The following is a 23,145-nucleotide window of genomic DNA, read 5'->3' on the forward strand; positions in this document are numbered from 1 at the left end:
TAAAAGCGTTAGTAGTAACCGGGGTATGGAATGCTAAGCAAGGATCTGAGAGGCGAAGCAAGAACCTGGTGGGGGTGGGCTGTGAACCAGCGAAAGCGAACAACAGTCGATTGTCAGTTAGTGTGTGTTTAGTTGATACTTAGTGGCATGCATAGTGTACAGGATGGAGCCAAAAATTTCAGCCAGAGATGCAAATCCCAGCATAAGCCAGTCTTTGTTTGTATGCGCGGATTATTCGCTTTCAAAGAACGAGTTGCAGGGATTACAATATCCTACTAGTAACTTAGTATGTCACGCTGCTGTAAGATATTATAGTAATGGATATAAATCGGGGGGATTACCCAAGGCTGATCGTCTCACCTTCATTTCTCACGCCTTATCCTCTTCTTCGAATACTACTGCCCAACTCCTACATTCTCATACTTCCCGCATCAGAGCAGAACAGAACAGAACATGGATCCCCAGAAGCAACTGGTCATCAAGCTGACCTCCTTTCGATACAAGAAAGAAGGTATCTCCTGGAAGGAGTTCCATGAATACGGCGCCAGACAACATGCACCCAAGGCTGCCCGTATTCAGGAGAGACACGGCGCCTACAAGATCACACACGTGAGATATTCCAAATTGTCCGTTTCTATCTCGCTTTGACCTAACATGATAATTTCTCACTAGGTATACACTCCACCAATCACCAAGAGCCTTATCACCGAGAAACTTCCCTGGGCTCTCCGTCCCGGCTGGAAACTCGACGACCACGACGTTTCGATCTCGATGTACGTGCCTAATCCCGAGACACTGCAGGCAATTATCGCGGACCCAGAGTTTCAGAGTCTCGTCGCGGGGGAGGACCATATCCTGGATCAGGAGCGGGCCACGGTGACCGCCGGCTGGGAGGAGGTGTTTCTTGACGAGGGTAAGATTGTGGATATCGAGCGCGAGAGTTGGGAGGCTTTTACCGCTATGGGTCAGGACAGTGGGAAGACGTCTGCTCCTGAGGATGTTCGTATCTAGAACGGGTATTGCTGTTGCTGAGCTATAGATGTAGTCATGTATAAACCCCTTCATTGCTCTCCATAATATATCGATGCCGAGGATCAATGCCCAATATGATGGAATCATGCCCCCTTTCCAAATGAATATGAACGTGCTTCGGAGATCATTCTTGAAAGAGTGGGTAAACGACAAATTGATGTTCATAGGAGGGAAACATAATTGTGGTACAGTAATTCACATAGATAGTTGAAGTGCAATGTTGCCGGAATATTCCGCACATGTTGAAGATACGATGAAGACCCTAAATGCCAAGTTGACATTCTCGGTGACCTTCAGTAGTGGAGATGTTAATCAGGATCGCTATACACTTCTCATGTAGGCTACCACTTCATTGTGATCGAAACCATTGTTTTGCCATGCTATGGCGTGTCCTCCAAAGCTCCTTCCCTTCTACTCATGGTCCTAATTGTATATAAAGGGTCCCCTCACAAATTAACAGCGATAACAGGACCATCATATTCCTTTCGGCCACGCATCAGCCAGAACACCGTACTCATCAAGCAAACGAACCCAAAGATCAAGGAAGCATAGTTCATGTTAGACGGAGTGACGGGCTGATAAGAGGGAAACACCATGAAGATACTGGTGAATAGCAAATAAATGATGGCGACGACATTGATTGCAATGCCGGCGCGGCCAAGCCTCCATGGTCCATAGTTCACACTATGTGGTGCGGAAAGGCGGCGCCAGAGGAAGAAGACAATAGGGACAAGGTATGAGATATGTAATCCTAGAACGGCAAGTGAGAGGATGGCGTTGAAGGCAGTAGTGGATGCAATGTTGATCAACCCAAACATGATGAGCAGACAGCTAGTTGTGATTATTGCGCGCTTCGGCAACTCTGTGCGGGAATCGAGCTGAGAAAGGTAACTGGAAAATGGAAGAGCTGTGTGGGTCAGTGATGACATTCAAGAAGTAAGAGAGGAATAACGAGACTGTTAATACCTCTGTCTCGAGCCAATGAAAGGACCATACGAGCTGTCGATGCCAGCAGTGCAGTGGTACCCAGCCAGGCTGCGATTATTAAAACAGCAGTCAGGGCACAGCTTCCAGCCAATGATCTTGTCACACTGCGGAAAATCTCGATTATTGGGTAGTCGGTCGGGGTCTGAAGTGCACTTTCCATGTCCCCCATGCAGAACAGAATGGTGAGTAGAAACACAAAGCCCAATATGTCGTTGATGGCAAGCGATCCCAGCATGCAGTACGGCACGGCAGTTTCTGGGTTAGCCATCTCCTCGCAGAGATGGATGGCTCCGTCGTAGCCTGAGCTCAGAGAGTCAGATTACGCATTATGTATAACAGGTGGTTGTCAACGAACCCGTCAAAACATAGCAGCTGGAGAGCATTCCAAGGCACCAGGAAAGACCATTACTAGGCCACCCAGTGCTATTCAAAAAGGTAGTGAAAACAAAGCTGGCATCATGTTTGATTGGCACGCAAGCCCACATGACGATTAGGACAACCAGAAATCCCACCAGGTGAATGATGAGAGACGCCGTCTCTACCAGGGAGAAAAGACGACTGCCCCAGATATTGAGAGCGGTGGAGAGACCGACAAGAGCCCAGTATATCATTGACAAATGCCAGCGCTGAGGCTGATACGCCTCGCATGTGAGGACTACAAGGCCTTGTATCATGCCTGCGGCAAGATAAGGGGCACTAGCAGTAAATGATATCCAGCCAAAGGTTCCTATTATGTGAAAGAGATAAGCATCGTCGCGTATAAGCCTGGTGATGACAGTGTCTACCTATCCATCCCACGAACCAGCTGAGGATATTCTGCCATTTGTTGGGTGCGAACTTTGCGATGAAGTGATACTGACCACCAGCCGTAGGATACCTAGATTGTAACAAAGTCAGATAGTATCAAGTATGAAGCAGGAAGCACCGACATAGACACCATTTCACCTAGGGAGGCTGCTGTTGCCATGGAACCCACAATCGCAACTACCATCTGATCAGATTTATTACGTGCGGCTGGAGCAAGGTAGGACGAACGAAGGAATCCATAGATGAGGGATACAGGGCCACCACTAACGAGACCCGAGGACATTGTACTATCGTCAACGGAACAGTTAGACACGAAGTTAAGGTAATGAAGTAAGCGCAGGCTTTACCTGGAGAGCGCCTCCCACGTTGACATGAGAACCACAGTCAAGGCAAATATAGTAAGCCGAGAAAAGGGCTTCTACAGACCAAGCATCGCCATTAGAATTTGCCCATGTCGACTTCAGACTGGTATAGATCAAGGAAAGAGGATAGTGACCTTCATTGGGATAACCTCTCCCATGCTGAGCCCATTCTCATCAATGTCTGCCGACTTGGCAGCCATAGTATCTTTAGGGTTCTTCATACTGGGCGACTTTTTATTTTGGACAATAGGAGTGCCATTAATTCACGAAATGTGAGACTGTGTGGGTAGGTAAGGCATGTATAAAGCAGAAACTCTGAGGTATAGGGTCCATCATGAGTGTCCAATAACCGGTTGCAACCTGAAAGATAGGCATCTTCGGAATCGCCATGGCCAGTACCCTGGCAACTGATATACAGACACGAAATGATTAGCGCTTCGTATCTGAAAGAGTATAAAAAGTGCGGGCCAGTGGAACGTTCCGATGCTTATCTTGACAGCGGAATTGCGGGGAAGCACTAGTGAGATACCTTATCATCTCTTGCGAATTATTGCCGCCATCTGCAATCAGCTTCATCTACTCCACAACATTGTCCTCACAAGCAATACTACTCCCCTACCCATTCTCTGGGCCCACCATTGCCAATGTCGGACTCACAGCCCGTCTCACGCCGCAGGGTGAAGACTCGCAGTGAGTAGCTAAGATGATTCAAGTGTGCATACATTGAGGGAACTGACACACCTCTGTTGCCAGATGGCTGTCTAAGATGCAAACAAAGGGTGGGACCAGCAACTCATAGGGTACTTCCTCACGAGTGTACAAGCTGACCTGGCTAACAGCGAATCAAATGCGATGAAACGCTTCCTGTGTGTATTCAATGCACCCGTAAAGGTTTCGAATGCCCGGGATACAAACGTCCTTTGAAGTGGTCATCCAAATATGAGGTGGGGAAAAGTGACAATAATAGCGCAGCACCGAAGTCTTCCGAGCGGGTGCTTCAGAGGACAGAGCCCATTCATTCAGTGGAACCCAACTTGTTCGAGTCCACAGTGTCGGACAGTACCACATGTTTCCTGTCTAGGCAGACAGATCTCCATTCCGCGCAGGACGAGACTGCTGCTAGATCAGACCCCGTATTCATCTCTGCGGCAAACTGTTTGCCGTCGAACGATATCTGGGCTCCTTCAAGTCTGCTGGGATATGATTGTGGTGATTCATGGACAAGAACCTTTATAGCGCAACGGACTTTGTCAACTCCACAAGACGATGACACTGCACTTCTTTGGCATTACTTCTCTAATGTTTGTCCTGTCAACTCGTGCTTTGACTCACAAAAGAACTTCCTCCGCGTCGAAGTGGGATCCCTGATAAGCTCCCGACCTCTGATTCACTACTGCGTGCTATCAATGTCCGCCGCTCATCTGACAACAAAACAAAGGGATATGATGACGATAACACTGCGGCACCGGACAAGTGCACTCTCCTGCTTGAAGGCAAAACTCACAAAGGGGTTTCTGGTACAAGAAATAAACAATGGATCACCGCTCGATGAAATTGCCGAGATATTACTTGGTAGCATACTTTTGGGCATGACAGAGGTAGCCATCCTCCGTGTGCTTATGCCAGCCTTTTGTATGTCAAGCTGATGGCCTTTCATAGGGGTGGCATGATCCAACTCAACTCGGAGTAACACATCTCCATGGTGCACGCAGCTTGTTCCAGAAATGGATTACCACCGTCCCAGCGCGCTGCCCCCGAACAAGAGACACAATCACAGGGATCATGTCCTACTGGGAAGCAGTCGCTTCTTTTGTACACAGCCAGTCTCTGGACTCGATTTCCTACCTGATACCGTACAGTCTCGAGGACGAGAAGTGCACCATCTACGTCAATCCCTGGACAGGAATCTGCACACCACTTTTCATACATCTGGCCCAAATTGGTATATTGACAAAGCAGCGATCTCTTGCCCGACAATTGTCTGTAGGGTGGGGCCATGTAGGCCCCGACATGCTCGAGCAGGCTAGAGCAATTGAAACTGCGCTCCTTTCCTACAAAATCCTACCAACGGATCGCATAGAAGACACGGTTGATTCCCGGACACCTGTCGACCACCTCCAACGAATTGCACGCGTCTACCGGCTTGTAGGATTACTTCAGCTCTATATGACCTTCCCCGAACTGCACGGAGGCCCTTCTGTGGATACTAGTCTAACCCACAGTATCTTGAACCTGGCCGCCAATGTGCTTACCACCGTCGGGGTGCTTCCGCCAACATCTGGAGTTTATTGTGTCCTCACGCTTCCATTAATTATCGCGGGTAGCGCTCTGCAACTTCCATGTTTCTCGACCGATGTCCCCGCATCCATACTGCAGCAGGATACCTATCTTTTCTGGAGGGAATTCGTGCGCGAGCGCATCAAGACCGTTCAGGAAATTGTAGGACTCGCTGTTATTGACCGCGCGCAGAAGATTCTCGATAGGGTGTGGTTTCTAGCCGACGTGAGAAGGGCCGCTGAGGGGCCTGGCCAGGAATGGGAATACATCCAGTGGACCGAAGTGATGAGCTCCGAGAAGCTGGAGTCGATCTTTGGTTGAATCTCCTATGACACTAACCGGATTGGGGAAAATAGTGCGTCAACTAGAACAAAGAATGCGATTGGTCGGTTTTCATACTTATAGATGTCTTTCTAGTTGGATCGTGAATCTTCCTTAAACTACGACTCAGTGATACGCTAATATGGAACGGCTTATGCTCCGGCTCTTAGTATCCCGAGTGACTCTTCTTCGGGATCCCTTTCAGCAACTATTACTACGGCAAACCCACTAAAGCCCTTCATAGCAACTGCTACATATATACTAGTAGCCTCATTCCAGGCCTACCAGAACACTCAACGCTTTCTCCCACCCCCCTCCATCCCAGTGTCCAGACATAACACAATCAACATGGTCCTCCAAGTGAAAAGCAATACTGCAATGTACAACGTCCCCAGATACGGAGACATACCCAACATCTTCTTCGGTACCGCCTCCTTCCCACCTACTATCATCGACCAGACATTAACAGCAGACATAGCGGACCTACTAGGCACAAGCAAAAGTGGCGAGAAGAACCCAATAGTTGGATCCTGGTTTCGCATTGAGAAAGGACCTGAATCTACGCCTCCGACATACTCGTATGACGAGGTTGGGGTGGTCATTGAGGGTGAGTGAGCCATACCACTTTGAGGACGATGATAGGACATGTATCAACTGATCATTGTTCTGTTACTGTGAAGGGGAAATCAATCTCCGTGATGAAACTGGACAGACCGTTACAGTGAGGTCAGGAGAAACATTCTTCTTTCCGAGAGGCAGTACTATCACCTTTTCTACGGATAGTTATGGGTTGGCGTGGAAGTGTGGGGGTCGTGAGATGGCGAAGCTTTGATATGTGTCACTGGATCATGATGTAGCATTCGGATTAGTAGGGTCTAGCAAACTGATAATGGAGTGGATCCAAGAACCTTGTTGTTGCTTTTCAGGGGGGATAAAATGAATTGGGCCAAGTTCTGCGACGCAGAAGCCCAGAAAGGATCAACCAGTGCCCAGCCAAATAGATACGCCCCGTTCCCCTCACTTGTATATCTGAATTCATATCCCGCTAAGCGCACCATTACCCGAAATGGCAAAATAGTGCGTCAACGATGCCTCCTGTGCTCATCTATTGTCAAGGTTATCAGCTGCAAATTTAGCATCGAACATAAAATGTGCAAGACTCGGAAGTAACGGCTATCACCATAGCACTCACTTTCACCAACTACTTGAGCATCCCAACATCCTGTCAGACACCCACTAAGTATATACACCATCACATGAAACCCATAATAACCCACCCACCTCTGTACATCACCAACGGTATCAACCATGTCCCGCTCCAGCGAAGGCTACCTCTGGACCCCCAAACAAGCCACCACAGGCCTACCCACCGACGCCATCCACCCCAGCACCCCCACCCTCCTCACCCACTACGACGTGATCGTAATCGGGGCCGGGTTCGCGGGGCTGATTGCAGCCCGCGACCTAAGCAAGAAGCACCATCTTTCCGTCCTGCTCCTGGAAGCACGGGACCGCATCGGCGGCCGAACATGGACAGCCAAGGTGCTGGGCGAAGAGATCGAAATGGGCGGGACCTGGGTCCACTGGAACCAGCCGCATCTGTATGCCGAGCTGCATCGGTACGGGTTGCACCGGAACCTGAAGACATCTGCGGGGGCGTTCGCGCCTGTTAATCAGTGGTTCAAGTCGTCGTCCAGCAGTGGCATTGTGGAAAAGGTGTCTGTTGAGGAGTATCAAGCTACGCTTGAGCGGGTTGCGGGGAGATTCTTCGCCATTGATGGGCTGGATAGTCGTGCGTTGATGCCGTATCCGCATGATTCGCTGAGAGAGCCGGCACGGTGGAAGAGGTATGATTATCTTAGTGTGGGGGAGCGGTTGGAAATGTCGGATTTGGATGGGTTGTCGGTGTGGGAGAAGGAGTTGTTTGCGTCGAATGTTAGTACCTTTGGGAGTGCGCCGGTGAAGGATATTGGGTTTGTGGAGGCGTTGCGGTGGTTCGCGCTGGGAGGGCATACAATGGCTGGGGTGTTTGAGTTGGCGGGGGTGTATAAGTTGGGGAGTGGGGGGATGACGGCTTTTGCGAGGGCGGTTTTGGGGGAGTTTACTGGCCATGTTTGCTTTGGAGCGGTTGTTGAGAGGATTAATCATGGTCGTGAGAAGGTGGAGGTTGTTATGAAGGATGGGAGGGTTGGGGCTGGGGCGGTGGTGTCGACGATTCCGCTGTATGTTTTTTCTTCGATTGCCTTCTTGCTCATGCTCTGGATCTTGACTAACAGGGATAAACATAGGAATTGCCTCACTGATATTCAGTTCAACCCCCCACTATCCCCCCTCAGACAAGCCGCTATCGCAAAGGGCCATATCAACAAAGGCGCAAAGATCCACTTTAAGCTTCGCGAAACCCTACCGGGCTGGTTTTTCACTGCGCATGATGGCAGTGACTCGAACTTTGTCTTTGCGTTCTCAGACCACAATGGAACCCGACCAACAGGTCCGTCCGGCACCTGGTGTATTGGGTTCGGATACAATGGTCAACTTACCGATAAGCAGGATAGTGAACATATCTTGCAGAGGTTCAAGCGTGATGTTAACCCGGATGTTACTGTTGATGCCTATGCTACCCATGACTGGATGAATGACCCGTATGCGAAAGGGGCTTGGGCGTGCTGGGGACCAAACACTGCGTCGGAGTACTTGGAGGAGCTTCAGAAGCCGCATGGACGGGTTGTGTTTGCGAGCGCGGATTGGGCGGATGGGTGGAGGGGGTTTGTGGACGGTGCGATTGAGAGGGGACAGGCTGCTGTGGGGGACGTTTTGAGGGTGTTGGAGGGGAGGGAGGGGAGGGCTAGGTTGTAGGTTATTTAGGTCGTTACTACATTGATGTCTTATCATTCCCAGTGTATGTATGGTAAACCTGGACCTCGAAAGGTCACATCCACGATTGAGTGTATACATTGAGGTGTAAGATAACCAGAAGTATGGCCATAAAGTTCTGTTCCCGTCAAGGAAGAATATAAACCTCGATGATCCGTGTATTATTACACATTGTTGAATAGATATAGAAACACTCACTACTTTACTATCAGCATCAGGTATCTACATCTTCAACACAGGCTACAAATGCAACATCAGTGCTCTCTCTAATCACCTAAATGATTATACCTTCCACCCCCCGCGCATGGACCAGATCAAGTGTCCATCACATCAAAATCCCCGACGTGCCACAGACCAATGGGCATATAAGCACAGCCTTGTCAATACTACTACAACATGATACTCTGCGTGTAGGTAGCATACCGCTAGATTTCCAACCAATGAGATAGAAAATGCAGTGTGCGAAGTGATTGAAATGCATCTTGCATCGTGCTTGACATGTCGGTGTGAAAGCGGCTGGCATGATGGCAGTTATGTACTCACTCACTGTCCTGGTCCATAGCTAGGGCTCACCGTATAGTAAGAATATCGGTGACCATTTTAAAGGCTACCACTTCGATTTGATACGGGCAGATAGGCGATCAGCAAGGATGTGTTGGTGCCTGCCTGCCTGCCTATTCCCTAGATCCTGGCAGTGTAGAGCACGTGTCGATCTATGTAGTATCTTGACCATGTTTATCATTTCTATCTGATCAGCGATGAGTAAGATCGACGATCTGTGACTTTCCCAAACGACCAAGGTATCGGGGAGAAAAGGAAGGGAAAATAAAAAAAAGAATCCTTGTGACTGGTCATCTGCTCCACTTTCCTTGCGCAAAGTGATGTGTGCCGTGTCTGTGTGGGATGCAAGTGACAAATCGGTATCGGTATGGGGATGAGGCATTGTGACTGGGCCTCATAGCCGCCAACTTGAAGGCCTAGTCTAGATACCTTTCTTCCCTTGTAGGCCATGAGTCATGCGGTCTGATGTGGGAAGCATGTCTGCCTGCAATTTGTCAAAAGTACCATATAGTAGGTACTAGGTACTACCTCTTTGAGCCTGGTGGCTGCATCTCCAAGAGGGACCGGCCCGACCAAGATAAGCTTGTGCTATCCATCATTTGGGGCAAGTTGACTACTGTAGGTAAGTGAGGGGCACAGAGCCCACACACAGAGAAAAGAGAGAGAGATAGAATGCACTCGGCCGTGTTACCGTAGCCTTGGAATTCTCTTTCCCACCCCAAATCCCAATCACGAATCAGATTGGATCAGGCGCCGGGATTCGAGCTTCACTTTTTTATTTTCCCCTCTTGCGGGCGGGATGTGGGCTGTGATGTGCGACGTATCAAATTATGAGATTCCACCCCAACGGAAATGTGATGAGTGATGGATGGGTTTGCCCTACGGAGATTGTTATTTGGGGCCTGGCTAATATTCCGTATAAGGTAGGACGCCGATTAACTACTGGTGGAGGCTGAGTACGCGGGGACTTTTTGGCTCATGCTGGGATTTGATTGATTTAGATGGTGGGTTGTCAGCTGCAAGGCATGAAGAATCAATCCTTTCTCCGGTCAAAATTTTCTCCCCCATTGTTTGCTTTTTCTGCAATGACGTCCTTGCTTCGGAATGCGGATACGGTCTGGCCTTGGTCTTGATGCATCGGAATCCAGCCATTCTGGACCAGATTACCCTAAGTCAGTTGGCAGTACCTTGCCTCATGGTATTTTATTGTCTACGCTTGGGCATTGATTCATGTGAGGTTAAATGCTTAGCCATTAGTAAGCGGAGAAAAATAAAAAGACCAAAAACTGAAATAAAGAGTGACTTAATTTCCTTCCCATCACCTCACTTTCAGCTCACCCGTTCAGCCGCGAAAATTAGATGCTAATTTACCAACGAACATCCCGGTCCATAACGGAGTAAACCTGGTGCTTAACAGACTGACCAAAATCGGCGATCGGCCGGAGATCCGCCGCAACGGTCAGCCACTAAGAGGCAAGGATGAACTCAGAAAGGCAAGACCGGCTGTCATCCACTCCGCAGCTTCATCCACCGGGCGTTCCTCCTCGAGGCGGTCATTGGCACTTAACGGCTCCCGAATGACCCGGCCAACGTACTGCTGTTTTCCCTTTCCGATCCAATCGTGATTCCTGTTCGCCCTGCCCCCCCCTTTTTTTACATCCTCAACCTGTCTCTTTCTCCCCCCCCCCTTCTCAACTGCCCACTTCTTCCCACTTTCATTCAATCCCTTTTGCTTTTTTGGGACAATGGGCTATCCTCATTCGACGCTCCCCATTTTTAAGATGCCAAACGAGGGAAATTAATAATAATCATGATAAAGAAAAAAAAAAAAGGGAAAAAGGTACCTACGTATCTTCATCTCTACCGGTACGATCCACCTCTTTTGTCCCTAGACTATTCTCTTTTTATACTCCTTTTGCGTCGCGTGCCCGATGTCGCCCCTCATCCCCCCCCTCACCCCCTTTTCAGGTAACCAGAAATAAAATCCGGGTACCTGAATTCGGTATTTAGGTGGTCAATTAGATAGCGTGGTACGCCCGACGTCAAAAATGAATCTGGGTTCAGCTGATGAGTGCTGTAGGTCGTAAGGAGGGAAGGGGGACAGAAAAAAGGAGTAGATAGTAACTACATAGATGATACTACTAAAAGTAATCAACTAGTACTAATGTAGAAGGCTTACCTTGTCTCTCCTCTTTAGTTGGTGCTACTTTCGTGGCAGTAACGGGGGCATTTCAGCTGCAGGCCAAGAGCAGGCATTCGTTCATTTTCAGCTTTCCCCGTAAATGGGATCTGAACACACCGTGACGTTAGCATCGGGTTCAGCCACTCTCATTGGACGCGGGCTGAGCAGAAGGATGAAAATCTACGGAGTACTAACTATGACGGTCGACGTGCAGGGCGGAGATAGATACACTGTACTCCGTAGCTACTACTACTACTACTACTACCTATCTACCGGCATGTATCGTTGCCTCGGTCTGGAGATTCTGACTGATCGACTGTCTCTCGTATCATTCAGCCTCGAAGTTCCGCTCCTGCACGGCTGCCGATCCGTGTCAGTTGATCATGAAGGTGGGCTTGGGCTTCATAGTACTTTGTATCCGGAATACGGAATACGAAGCTATCGAGTGGCTACTATCTATCGATTTATTCTTCCTTTCAGATCATCTGGGGCTAGACATATTACATGATAAGTTGTAGATTAGAAGTAGTATATACTAAACCGTATGATGTTGACATAGAATAGTAATGCATTCTCGGTACCGTCGAGTCCCTTCTGTTGGTCCCATTCAGCCCACATGAACCGTTCAGTGCTTACCGTTGCATGTAGCAGGCTAGCAGCGGCATCGCATGACGAACGTCCTGAAGAGTTTGGATTCCCCTCAGTTGATGAAAAAGACCCCACTTCATGTTGAGTGAGGAGGAGAGGGAACCGGTGATTTTCATCGACTAACAAACTAGCTAGACTACCTACAGCGCTACAGGACTAAGTAATTACTCCGGGCCAGGGGACTAAATCTAGCCCGGGTGGATGTTGCGGTTCCACGATCTGTGGTAGATCGACCATCAGCTGACCGACTTTTGATGACCCCGAAGGATTTGGCTGATCGGAATTGTAGTCGAGATACTAAGAAAGTACTAGGTTATGAAGTAAGTGATGAGGATTGCCTATCAGCAGGCTCCTGTAAGTGGTGCAAGGGAAGTAACAGAACGGGGGATCGTTGACTGGCTGTACGAGAAGGGGGACTACTGCCGGTAGTCGTGAGATAGTCGAATAGTAGTAAGTAGTAGAGAGTGAACTTTGAACGGAGGTTCCTCCGCACAGCAGCAGCAGCTTTGAATGGATGACAGCTTAAGTCCTCCGTAGAAGAAGAGTTCAAGTAGACACGGGTCGAATCCCCTCCCTACCGGCCTTTTCTCTCTCCCCCCAATCATGCCATGGAATGGAATCCATCCACTTTGACTGTTGGGAACCATGGTTCGCTTTTCTCCAGTCCCCTTTCCCGGCTACGTATACTTGTTCTTCTCCCTCTCTTAGTTCTAGCTCTTTCTCTCTGTTCTTCCCCCTTTATTTTTCTATCAAACTCTCCCTTCTATCCTTTATTTTCCCCGGGTGTGCGGCAAGAAAAAAGAGAGAGGTTCCGCGCTGTTGGAACGCGACCGGGACTAAAGCAAGTGACGGGCTGCTAGTAGTTTCCCTTTTCCCTTTTGGAGCGATTCCCAGCCAGGCCCGGACTGGACTAATCCCAAAACTAACACTAAAATCTAAACCCTTCTGCTTTCTCTGCGCGTCTTTCCCTCTTCGCGCTCTCCACCGCGCTCTCCACTTCCTCCAAACTCGTTGCGCTTCTTTCTGATTATTATTATTTTTATTTTTACTACTACTACTACTTCTATTACTACTTACTGTTTTTTTGTCCCTGCTCATTACCTATTATTATCATCATCATCCGCATCATCAACAATTCCCAGCAAGCGTCAGCGAGCATCAGCACCATCATCAGCAGCAGCAGCAGCTCCTAATACTCTACTGATTTCTCCTCGCCTATTGTTGTTATCCATCGCCCGTGCTTTCGGTCTATTCTTTCACACCCACCCCCTCCCTATATTTTCGGTATTTATTCTCCTAATCCTGATCTTCTCGCCCCGGCCACCTTTCTATTATTATCCCTCCGTAATCTCCTGGCCTTTGCCCCGAGCGTCCTGCTCTCGATCGTCAATTCGTCTCGTGCTACCGCTTTCAATTCTTCTCTCAATGTCCGACGCTTATTGCCGTCACCCTCAATAAAGAACCACCCGTTCGTGCAGGCTCTGGTCATGTCGTGTCGCAAGCAACTATTGCGATCCCAACGTGGGCTGTCCCTGTCTCATCTTCCCTTTTAGTTCGCCGACGCTGGTGAACTCGAAGCCTCACTCCGGCTCCCCGGGAATAGAGCCTCTTCGGGGAAGAGCTCCCGCCGCGAGAGGGCGCTTGCTGCTGATCGTATAGTTGCATATCCATGCCCGCGCTCATGATGGCGTTGAGCTCAGCATCTGTCGACCGTTTCCCAAGTGAGCCAGGTCAACCGCAGATAGATACTCTCTCAACAAGCGTCAACCCAGGAACCGAGGCGAAGGTACTAGCGAGTGCGGATACCCAATATGCGACAACCGATCTACGACGCGCCCACACGGTTGCCCACGGGAGAAACACCAAGGAATCCCCAACCATTGGCTCGAGAACAACCAGGGAACGGCTGGCTACTTCCCTTCTGCGGGTCAAGGACAGCCACGAGATATCGCGGAAGCGGTCCTTCAAGCGGCTGGATACCTCTCAAGCGCCTCGTGACGCCGCTGTGGGAGCTAGAGAACCGAACCACTTTACCGTGGGGAATGTCGGCCAGAATGGAAAGATCTTTCTAAGGTATGACCGTCTCGCGTTGTGCTATATTTGGCGACCTCGGATGTCATGATCACAATGCTAACACCCTTGTCACACTCCTCCAGACCAATTCGCAATCCGCCGACTAAAGAACCCTTCCCGACGCCTTCTATTCCTTCCCCCAGCCAATCCAGACAAGAACCCTTTCCACACGGACGCGGCGGCCCCGAGAGCGATGAGCCGTCTAGATGGTCGAACTCGCAGCTCTCTGAGTTGCGCCCAGATTTGATCCCTGAAGAGAGCTGCGAAGATGGCGACTCCGTCCACACAGAATCGGCGCGTTCCCAATATCACGGCCTACCTCACCATCGACCCCGTAAAGCGCACTCATTTTCTACTATCTCGGAACAGCGGTCAGAGTCGCGTGCGGGTCGCGCAGGGGAGCTTCGTATCTACATTGATCGAGCAGATAATCGGCCAAAGACTGCCAATGAACCATCCCAGCGTGCCCTGGAGGATTCCATCCCCCGTTATAGGTTGGACTTGCCTCAAGCCAGCCTTGACAATGAGACGGCCCTGCACAGCTCCATTTATTCAAGAACATCAATGTCGGATATTATGCGCACGTCACGACTCCCGCGAGAATACTGGATTGGTACTCTAGCCTCCGACACCTATCTACGGAACCCCGAACGACCCTCCTTCGTCGGCTCGGTCTTTTCGGGCGCAGGTGCCATTGAGTTGCCCCGGAGTTCCGCAGTCAGTGAGAACCCTGTTTTCTATGAGTTGAAGGAGCCGATTGAACCGGCCATATTTGAGACGCTGGTGTCGGAAATGGACAAAGAGTCGGTGGTTCGCTATGCTTCAGGCACCAAAGACATTAGCGCTGCTACGCCGGCACGTATCGTCGCCCAAATATCGTCCGCGTCCTTCATGGACTATGAGCTTGTATCCGATTTCTTCCTGACATTTCGCTCTTATATCTCGACTAGCACCCTTCTCGCACTGCTCCTCGCTCGATTGCGGTGGGCAATTAACCGCCTGCAGGATGACGGCAGGATCATCCGTATCCGGACGTTTGCGGCATTGCGGCATTGGATTCTCAATTATTTTGTGGATGATTTTGTGCCCGAGTATGATCTCCGCGGTCATTTCTGTGAGACGATCAATAGCATGTACGATGATGTCAAGTCTCGACAGGGCGGTGGCATGAGTGATCTCAAGATCCTCATAGATCTCAAACGCTGCTGGTATGGGAAGTCTTCTCTCTATTGGGACTTGCCGAGTGACCATGATGTGTTTCAAAGCCCTGACGTTGCCATCCTTCCGGGTGACCGCGAAGCTGACACTTTGGAGATGGCGGGTGGCGGTGACCTGCTGACCCTGGTGCGTACCAAGAGCGGGCTGGATGCCAGCCCTGCGGGCACCCAGTATCGTCCGAATCATCACAGCCGAAACAATTCGTCAAACACAGTGAAGAGTGTGCCAATCTCAGCCGGAAGTGACCGGAGCTTTCAGGCAATCTCCTGTTCCTTGCCCCCCAAGTCTCCGAAGCGTCTGTCCTTGTCCTTGGCCAACAAGGCACCCCATCCCGTACCTCTTATGCCGCTGAAGCCAACTTCCTCACGGGAAGCTTATCCGCCTTCTCCTCTTACTTCGCGCCGCTATCCCTATCTTGGACATTCTCACAAGCGTAGCGGCAGCTTCTCTGACTCTGTTCGAGATGACAGGGCACCCTTCTCTCTGGTCAACCCCGAGCAACAGGGTGTGGCCGCCAGACAGGAGGCGCTTGATCTCAGTAGTCTAATACGAGGAGAGCTCTATCCTCCGGCAGAGTCGTACACCATCATGATGGCGCCTCCATCTCCCCCTCTTCCATCGTCAGCTAAGGACCTTGCCTCAGACCGCCGAAGCACCTCTCACGGCATTCACAAACCGGCCGCTTCAACCTCTGGCGTCAAGACAATTATTGGCTCAATTCGCCGGGCATTAAACAGTCGACATGGCGCTTCTGGTAGCCTTTCACGGGCGATGAATAGACCGGCAAATGCATCTCTTCCGGGGAGGACATCGGCTCTCCCGACCAATGTCGCATTCGGATCTGATGCCTATAGAGGTAGAAAGACGGCGACTGGGGCCAAAAGGCCCACGAGAATCGATACCCTCTGTGACGAGGTTTTGAAGCAGTATCGTGCTGCGATCTCTGAACAAACCGATACTACAGGAGGCTCCCAGTCTGCCGATTCACAGAACCAGGCAGAAATTCATTCTTCGGCGCCTGGAATGCCGAGAGCGACAAGTCAGGTTACTGCGGGTAGTGAATCCATCGTCATCGTAGATGGAACAGGCCTGGGTCTACCTGTTATGTCTGGCGCTATTGGAGAAGCGAATGCAGGACTCCAACAGCCTCCTGGATTCTTGGAGGCGGAGCCATCGCCTGCAACAGTCAGAGCTCCATCCCCGTACGCTCCACACCAACGATCGACTTTAGCGACCGATGAATATTCTTTGCCTATCTTCTACGACGAACCCAATCCTGGCCCCTCAAGCCGAGCGTCTAAGTTCCTGCGCCCCTCTAGATTTTCGGAAGCCTCGCGCAGGTCATACTCCGTTGAGCGGGCTTCGACTTCGTGGAAAAGAACATCGTCTTCGTTGCGTTTACGGAAGTACGCGTCCTTCCAAAGTGGAGTCTCGAAGCACCGCCTCACCATGGGAAGTGACTCCATCCCCCCTCTACCCCCTGGAAGCTTGCAGCAACCCTTGGATAAACCCTCTGGACCGACACTACGTAGGCGTCCTGGTGGAGACTTGCGTCAAATGCGAAACGGCGGCGGCTTCCAATCCAGACCCGATTCAGGGTCCTTTATCTCTGATATCACATATCGTAGTTCTGGTGCTGACACGGCTGTTACTCGGGTTGATGAGCCGTATTCGCGACCCCAAACGAGTCTCATCCCTCCGAACCCTCGGTTTTCGTTATTGACAACACACTCGTCACAGAACCTGCGGCGTTCCTTTGAGGATGCTATTGCACAGTTCGCACAGATCCCAGATGACGATGATGGGGGTGTCGAGTCAACACTATTGAAGCTCGAAGGGAAATGGCATGGGACGTCTGCTGGGGATGCCGAGGCTTCTGCTGCTGGGTCAGATCCATACCTACAGCACTACAATCCAGGTGAGGTCACGGGGGAAGATTGGCTCCGCCAGAGCCGTGGGAGCGCAGGACCCCACAGCTTTGCGAACTCGAATGCGGTGGCTAGGAGACGCCAAACCTTCCTTGGTGATGGTCTGACATACTCGCAAGTTCAGGGACGCATTGTTCCTCAACGACCATATTCTGACTCGATCGCGGAGTCCGAAGACTCCTACAGCTCTATACCTCTCCTAGAACGGGGATTGAGTGATGAGTCAATGAAGAAGCCCGTCGCTAGCCGCCCGACGTCTCATATGGCCGGGCCTTCCCACTTTCAACCCAGTTTCTCCAGCCGTGAGACATCGGACGTGGAGTCCTCTCACCCCTCTATTGACATTGTAAAGGAGACCGAGAGTATGAAGCGCATTCCGCGAGGTTCAACACTTCCGGGCATTTCCTCTGGGTCGAGAAAGCATACAGGGCGTCTTTCTGGGTTGTCATCTGGGCTTTCAATTGATATGATTGATTCGCAAGAAGCTGCAGAGCAACGTTTCTCCATAGATACGCAAAGCATGACCGATTCATCTCTCGGTATTCCGCCTCATCCGCTCGCTCATCCACCCTCCCCTCCGATGACGGTCCAAAATACCCGATCCGTGGGTTCTTGGACTACACCGTTGAACCCGGTGCTGTTCCAGGCCCAACCATTGACACCAGATCCTTCTCCCAGAAACAAAATGGCACAGCAAGCGAATACTCGACCCGTCAACACGCAGCAGGTTTCAGGAGATGTTCTTTCCCAGTCAGAAAGGGGTCGCCGACTCCCGGAACCATTGAAGACAGTGGGCCCTGAGCATGTGCCATTTGTTCTATCGTGCGAATCGCATGTCCTTGCCCAGCAACTGACGTTGGTGGAGATGGCTGCCTTGAGTGAAGTTGACTGGAGGGATCTGGTGGACATGCGATGGAGCAGTGGGTCACCCACCGTGTTGAGTTGGGTGCAATTCCTCATGGAAGACGAGCACAGGGGCATTGACCTTGTTGTGGGACGATTCAACTTGATGGTTAGATGGGTGCTCTCAGAAATCGTTCTCACGCAAGATATTCATGAACGAGCGCGAACGATTGCCAAATTCATCCACACGGCAGCACATGCCAGAAGAATGTGCAACTATGCCACAATGCTCCAGATTGCCATTGCTCTCTCGTCGACCGACTGCTCTCGCCTTCAGGCTACCTGGGACCTGGTACCCGTTTCCGACAAGCGTCTGCTCAAGGATATGGAATCGCTAACGCAGCCCATTCGCAATTTCCATGAGCTTCGTCTCGAGATGGAAATGGCCAATGCGCAAGATGGTTGCATTCCATTTGTTGGTAAGGTTCCTTTACCGTTGACCTATGGTGACTTAAGCTAACTTGAATTCTTAGGCCTGTATGTCCACGACTTGACGTATAATGCGCAGAAGCCAGCACGAGTCACAACACAGGATGGAGAGTCCCTGATCAACTTTGAGCGCTACCGCACCACCGCGAAGATTGTTAAGAGCCTCCTCCGACTGATTGATGCCAGCACGAGGTATCGATTCGAGCCTGTGCCGGGTATCATTGAACGTTGTCTTTGGATCGCATCACTTTCGGAGGAGCAAGTCCAACTGCGCAGTAAGCAGTTGGAGTAAATCAATTGTCTCAGCACGCTAGAGGCACAGCAAAGTAATGACAGAACACCAAAGGAGGAATACTAAACAAGAGGAAAAGAGAAAAAAAACGAAAGTAAGAAAGAAAGCATACGAAAGACTTGCATTGAGGAGTTATCCATTCGGGTCACCAGCGCACCTAATATACCCCAAGCATATCATCCGTCTATGATTACCAGCGACCAAGATATCCTCGACGAAGTTTACTTTTGCACCCACGAGTCAGGGTTGGCATTTTGATACCAAGTTACCATGTACAATAGCATTGCATTTGTCTGCGAAGGAGGTTATATTTGTGGATTTTTGGGATTGGTGGTATAATTTTGGGGATTTATTCTTTTTGCATTTTGGGTTCATGAAGCGATATCCATATGGTTAGGGATCATAGGATGGTGGTAGCATTGATATGGAAGCGACGTTATCCCCGTGGCAGGGGAATGAATACTTTTTTTTGAAATAATGATGAAACTCTTGGAAGTGCAGAATCTGTAACATGACTAACGGGATGGAAGGAAATCGCAGCAGCTGAAAGCGAGTGGAGCGGGCGAGTTTCATCGGCCGGGAACATCCCAATCTCCTCTCTGTCTCTCAGGCTGCCGTTCCGCCTTGCTTTCTCCCTCCCTGAACATCATCTCTCACCCAAATTATTCCCCACCTTCCATTCCACTTACCCTGGGAAACAGAAACTATTCCAAAGGAGGCTGCCCCTCCCGTGTGTGTCCTGCCTTATTTCCTCCTCCATGGAGCGAGAGCCAGAGCTTCTTTGCCCGACTCCCTCCCCTCCCTTCTTTGTTGGTTCCTGACGTTATCGCACTTCCCACCCGCCATGGACGCCTCCGGATCCCCCCGCGGGGCGTCGGACGACCTCGACCGCAGCGCGGCACGCAAGTCCTTACACGCTGCAGGTCTGCCGGATGATCTCCCTAAGTCCTTGGACGACCGTCGTTCTATCCCTCTCATCCAGCCCGAAACGGAGATGTATGATGCCTGGCAAGGTGCGTTACTGCCTCTCCTTACTTGTCGCGCATGAAAGAGGAGGACACTAGTGCAAGCGACTATACTTGCTTTTTTCTGGACACTCGGAGGACTACACGATCCGACAAACCCAGGAGTCCCCGTGAGATCGAATATAACGAGAAGTGTAACAGGTGGCTGACCCGTTTCCGTTCCGCAGGCCAATCCCAATTCCTCACCACACCCGTGGCCGCAAAACCATTGAGCTTCAGTCTAGCCCTCGACGACCACACCCATGACGAAGAACATAACCTACAGGCGCAGTACGGGCGCGGACTGGCCGCATCGACCGACGACGATAACGAATCCACAACCACTGCCCGGCTGGAAGACAGTGATGCCCGTTTGATGGAGATGCTTGCTGCGCAGGCTGCTCACCGGGAAGTCGAGTCGCTAGGTGCAGACGAGGAAGCAATCGCAACGGATGAGAAGCTATCGGACGCAGAGAAGAAAGATATTCTACAGCGCAGCTTGAATATGGCGGCTAGTAATGGCGACGTGGAACGTGTTCGGAGATTAGTGCAAGGCCATGCAGCTGAATATGTCGATGTGAATAAGCCGGATGAAGAGGGGACGGTGCCGCTGATCTATGCTAGTTGCTTCGTACGTGCCGCTCTTTAACTCGTTTGTCTGTTTGGGTATGCGCGAAACTAATTCTCGGCGTAGGGACACCAAGATGTTGTCTCAGCGCTTCTCGATGCAGGCTCCCATATCGATCAGCAGGACCGGAATCAGTGGAGTGCCTTGATGTGGGCCATGACAAACAGACACAAGACAATCGCGAAGATCCTTCTCGACCACGGTGCGTCTCCGGATATCAAGTCCTCGTCGGGCGGGACGGCGTTCGACTTTGCACAGCCTGGCAGCGAGATTTCAGAGTATCTGCATGAAAACGGTTACCACTTTGGGCCGAGTGCGATCGAAGACGATTTCTATGATTCCGGGTTTGGGCACGGTCGCTTCGAGGAGGAGATTGCTGAGAATGAATTGAAGCGGCGCATGATGATGGAAGAGAGCGCTATTAACCTTGAGGTGGACCTATCGAGCCTGGGGCTCGACGAAAAGTTTGACGTGAGTGGATGAGTTGCAAAGAGGGTGCCAAAGCAGTGAGCTAACCAGGTCATTTATTCGCCAATAACAGTCGTTGGATGAAGAGGAGCTTGAAGAGGAACAGCAAGAATTCGTGTGGGATCGGTGTCTGAACGACCAGATGTTCGTCTTCCAGGAGAGCGAGCTCGAACGAATCCTCAACATCATCATCACCAACATGACACCACAACGCTCTCCCTCGCAGAAACCCGTCCCCGCCAACCTCCTCTTTCTCAGTGCTCGATATGCGCACTACCATGCTAGTCCCGAATTGCTTGCTAAGCTGCTCGTTTCCGCGACCGAGAAGATCAACGATGTCGTTGAGCGCCATCAGTGGGACATGACGATCCTGGCTTTCTGGATGTCAAACGCGACGTTGTTGCTACATTACTTGAAGAAGGATGGCGGGCTGGTGGAATCTACGGTGGAATTCCAGCTACACCTGGCCGAGCTGATCAATGAAATCTTCATTCTCATCATCCGCGACGCCGAGCGTCGCATGAACAAAGTGCTCGACGCCGCCATGCTAGACCATGAGACCATTCCGGGGCTAGAGGACGTCCACTTCCAAAATGAGTGGAAGCTCTTCCGCTCCAAGTCCAAGAAAACGCCCGAACCGGCGGAGAAGCGCTTCCGACCTCCATCCCCCAGACGGCGCGCACAAGTGTCTCCGCGCAACATTACTTCTCTCCTCTCCTCTACGCTCTTTGTCCTGGATCTCTACGATGTACACTCCGTCATCACTACACAGATTATCTCCCAGCTCCTGTACTGGCTTGGAGCTGAAACCTTTAACCGCATCATGTCGACCAAGCGCTACCTGGCCCGGACCAAGGCGATGCAGATTCGCATGAATGTGTCGACCCTGGAGGATTGGGCGCGAAACAATAACCGCCAACCGGAACATTATGAGAATGGATCGACGAGTAGCACGGGCGAGAGCACGATGGAATCCGCCCGCCGGCATTTGGCGCCAGTCATCCAACTCCTACAGTGGCTTCAATGTTTCTCATCGCTTGGGGACGATTTTGAGTCACTCGTTACGACTCTGCTCCAGCTGCAGCAACTCACCCCGGCGCAACTCTTGCATGCGGTCAAGTCGTATCGGCCCGAGGTCGGGGAAAAGGGATTGACCAAGCCGGCCATGAAATTCTTGATTGAGCTACAGCGCGATCCGGGGCTGTTGTTCCGAGAGCAAGCGAAGCTTCAGGCACCCAAGCAAAACACCACGGCACCCGAGGCAGGATCTACCGATGGACGCCCACAGACCCCTCCGGCCTCAACCGCTTCAGAGACGGCCGGATCCCCATCCACGCGAGCGTCCGTGGCCTCGCCTGGCTCGAGTGTAGCATCTCCGCACCCAGGTCCGTCGGCGTGGATGGATGAGCGCAGTAACAACGTATTCCTGGACCCGTCCCTCACACTTCCCTTCTCGCTGCCCACGAGCACAGATATGCTGATTAGTTACGGAGCGGGCTGGGGCGGCACGAACCGAGAACGCGCGCGCAAGTATATACCGACGGTACCTCCGGAGGTGCTGAGTCGGTTCGACCGGGACAGCTGAAAGGCATGAGGAAACAGGGGGATGCGGAACTGGATACCCTGGGATTGCATTTCTAGTATATATATAGCTTCTATTTATTACTTCCCTGATTTGGTGAGCATGTTTGGAACTTAGCCAGAAATGATAGATTTCCCTCCTACCTGTACTGGCTGGCTGGTGTACGTCGATACAATGTTTGTCTTACGTAGCGTGTTCCCCAGCGATGAAAGAAGGGGAAAGAATTTAAGTCAAGAACAAATACCATGAATCCACAAGAAAGCGGAGAACAGAAAAGATAGAAGAAACAGCAGGGTAGCAGATAGCAGGTAGCAAGTGACGAGCGTCAGAGATAAAGACCCCGCCAAGCCCACAAGCGAAGAAGATGATGATGAGCAGAAATGTTTCCCTAATGGGGGTTCGGGAGATGAAACGCAAGAGGGCGGGCAAATGATATCTAATCTTCTTCTTCTAGTTTAGTATGAACTAGAAACTAGTCTAGTTAGTTGGGAAGTAAGTTAGTAAGTTAGTGAGTTAGTCTAGTTCTAGACTTACTGACAGTCAGCCCCAAAAGGGCCGTGCCATGCTAT

At 50.8% G+C, this 23,145-nt stretch overlaps 7 protein-coding genes across 7 annotated transcripts; 6 read left to right on the top strand and 1 right to left on the bottom strand.

Annotated features, from left to right (window-relative positions):
• Window positions 1-375: 375 nt before the first annotated feature.
• On the top strand, window positions 376-1,087 carry BO85DRAFT_392150 (EthD domain-containing protein). The gene is made up of 2 exons (XM_025656835.1): window positions 376-609; window positions 673-1,087. Exons 1-2 carry the CDS (start codon window positions 454-456, stop codon window positions 1,009-1,011), a joined length of 495 nt encoding a protein of 164 aa, XP_025518357.1. The 5' UTR covers window positions 376-453; the 3' UTR covers window positions 1,012-1,087.
• Window positions 1,088-1,349: 262 nt separating this feature from the next.
• On the bottom strand, window positions 1,350-3,418 carry BO85DRAFT_509205 (putative GABA permease). Its single transcript, XM_025664489.1, has 8 exons — window positions 3,323-3,418; window positions 3,174-3,244; window positions 3,055-3,113; window positions 2,949-3,003; window positions 2,805-2,896; window positions 2,375-2,746; window positions 1,999-2,319; window positions 1,350-1,939 (listed from the first exon to the last, which is right to left on the bottom strand). The coding sequence occupies exons 1-8, from the start codon at window positions 3,407-3,409 to the stop codon at window positions 1,479-1,481; spliced, it is 1,518 nt and encodes a 505-aa protein (XP_025518358.1). The 5' UTR covers window positions 3,410-3,418; the 3' UTR covers window positions 1,350-1,478.
• A 158-nt stretch (window positions 3,419-3,576) lies between these two features.
• BO85DRAFT_466956 (Zn(II)2Cys6 transcription factor) lies at window positions 3,577-5,855 on the top strand (the record flags this gene model as incomplete). The annotated part of the gene is made up of 4 exons (XM_025662159.1): window positions 3,577-3,583; window positions 3,942-3,967; window positions 4,028-4,786; window positions 4,848-5,855. The coding sequence occupies 4 exons, from the start codon at window positions 3,577-3,579 to the stop codon at window positions 5,784-5,786; spliced, it is 1,731 nt and encodes a 576-aa protein (XP_025518359.1). The 3' UTR covers window positions 5,787-5,855.
• A 279-nt stretch (window positions 5,856-6,134) lies between these two features.
• On the top strand, window positions 6,135-6,618 carry BO85DRAFT_457275 (uncharacterized protein; the record flags this gene model as incomplete). The annotated part of the gene is made up of 3 exons (XM_025661501.1): window positions 6,135-6,393; window positions 6,467-6,512; window positions 6,570-6,618. 3 exons carry the CDS (start codon window positions 6,135-6,137, stop codon window positions 6,616-6,618), a joined length of 354 nt encoding a protein of 117 aa, XP_025518360.1.
• Window positions 6,619-7,094: 476 nt separating this feature from the next.
• On the top strand, window positions 7,095-8,938 carry BO85DRAFT_436096 (flavin monoamine oxidase family protein; the record flags this gene model as incomplete). The annotated part of the gene is made up of 4 exons (XM_025658560.1): window positions 7,095-8,008; window positions 8,075-8,638; window position 8,685; window positions 8,873-8,938. The coding sequence occupies 4 exons, from the start codon at window positions 7,095-7,097 to the stop codon at window positions 8,936-8,938; spliced, it is 1,545 nt and encodes a 514-aa protein (XP_025518361.1).
• A 4,797-nt stretch (window positions 8,939-13,735) lies between these two features.
• BO85DRAFT_457277 (mitotic regulator LTE1) lies at window positions 13,736-18,894 on the top strand (the record flags this gene model as incomplete). The annotated part of the gene is made up of 3 exons (XM_025661502.1): window positions 13,736-14,124; window positions 14,208-18,592; window positions 18,647-18,894. The coding sequence occupies 3 exons, from the start codon at window positions 13,736-13,738 to the stop codon at window positions 18,892-18,894; spliced, it is 5,022 nt and encodes a 1,673-aa protein (XP_025518362.1).
• A 646-nt stretch (window positions 18,895-19,540) lies between these two features.
• BO85DRAFT_475859 (DIL and Ankyrin domain protein) lies at window positions 19,541-22,579 on the top strand (the record flags this gene model as incomplete). Its single annotated transcript, XM_025662750.1, has 4 exons — window positions 19,541-19,907; window positions 20,087-20,529; window positions 20,593-20,997; window positions 21,068-22,579. Exons 1-4 carry the CDS (start codon window positions 19,739-19,741, stop codon window positions 22,577-22,579), a joined length of 2,529 nt encoding a protein of 842 aa, XP_025518363.1. The 5' UTR covers window positions 19,541-19,738.
• Between the last annotated feature and the right edge of the window lie 566 nt (window positions 22,580-23,145).

Source organism: Aspergillus piperis, assembly GCF_003184755.1.
Source record: "Aspergillus piperis CBS 112811 unplaced genomic scaffold BO85scaffold_4, whole genome shotgun sequence".
NCBI classification, from domain to species: domain Eukaryota; kingdom Fungi; phylum Ascomycota; class Eurotiomycetes; order Eurotiales; family Aspergillaceae; genus Aspergillus; species Aspergillus piperis.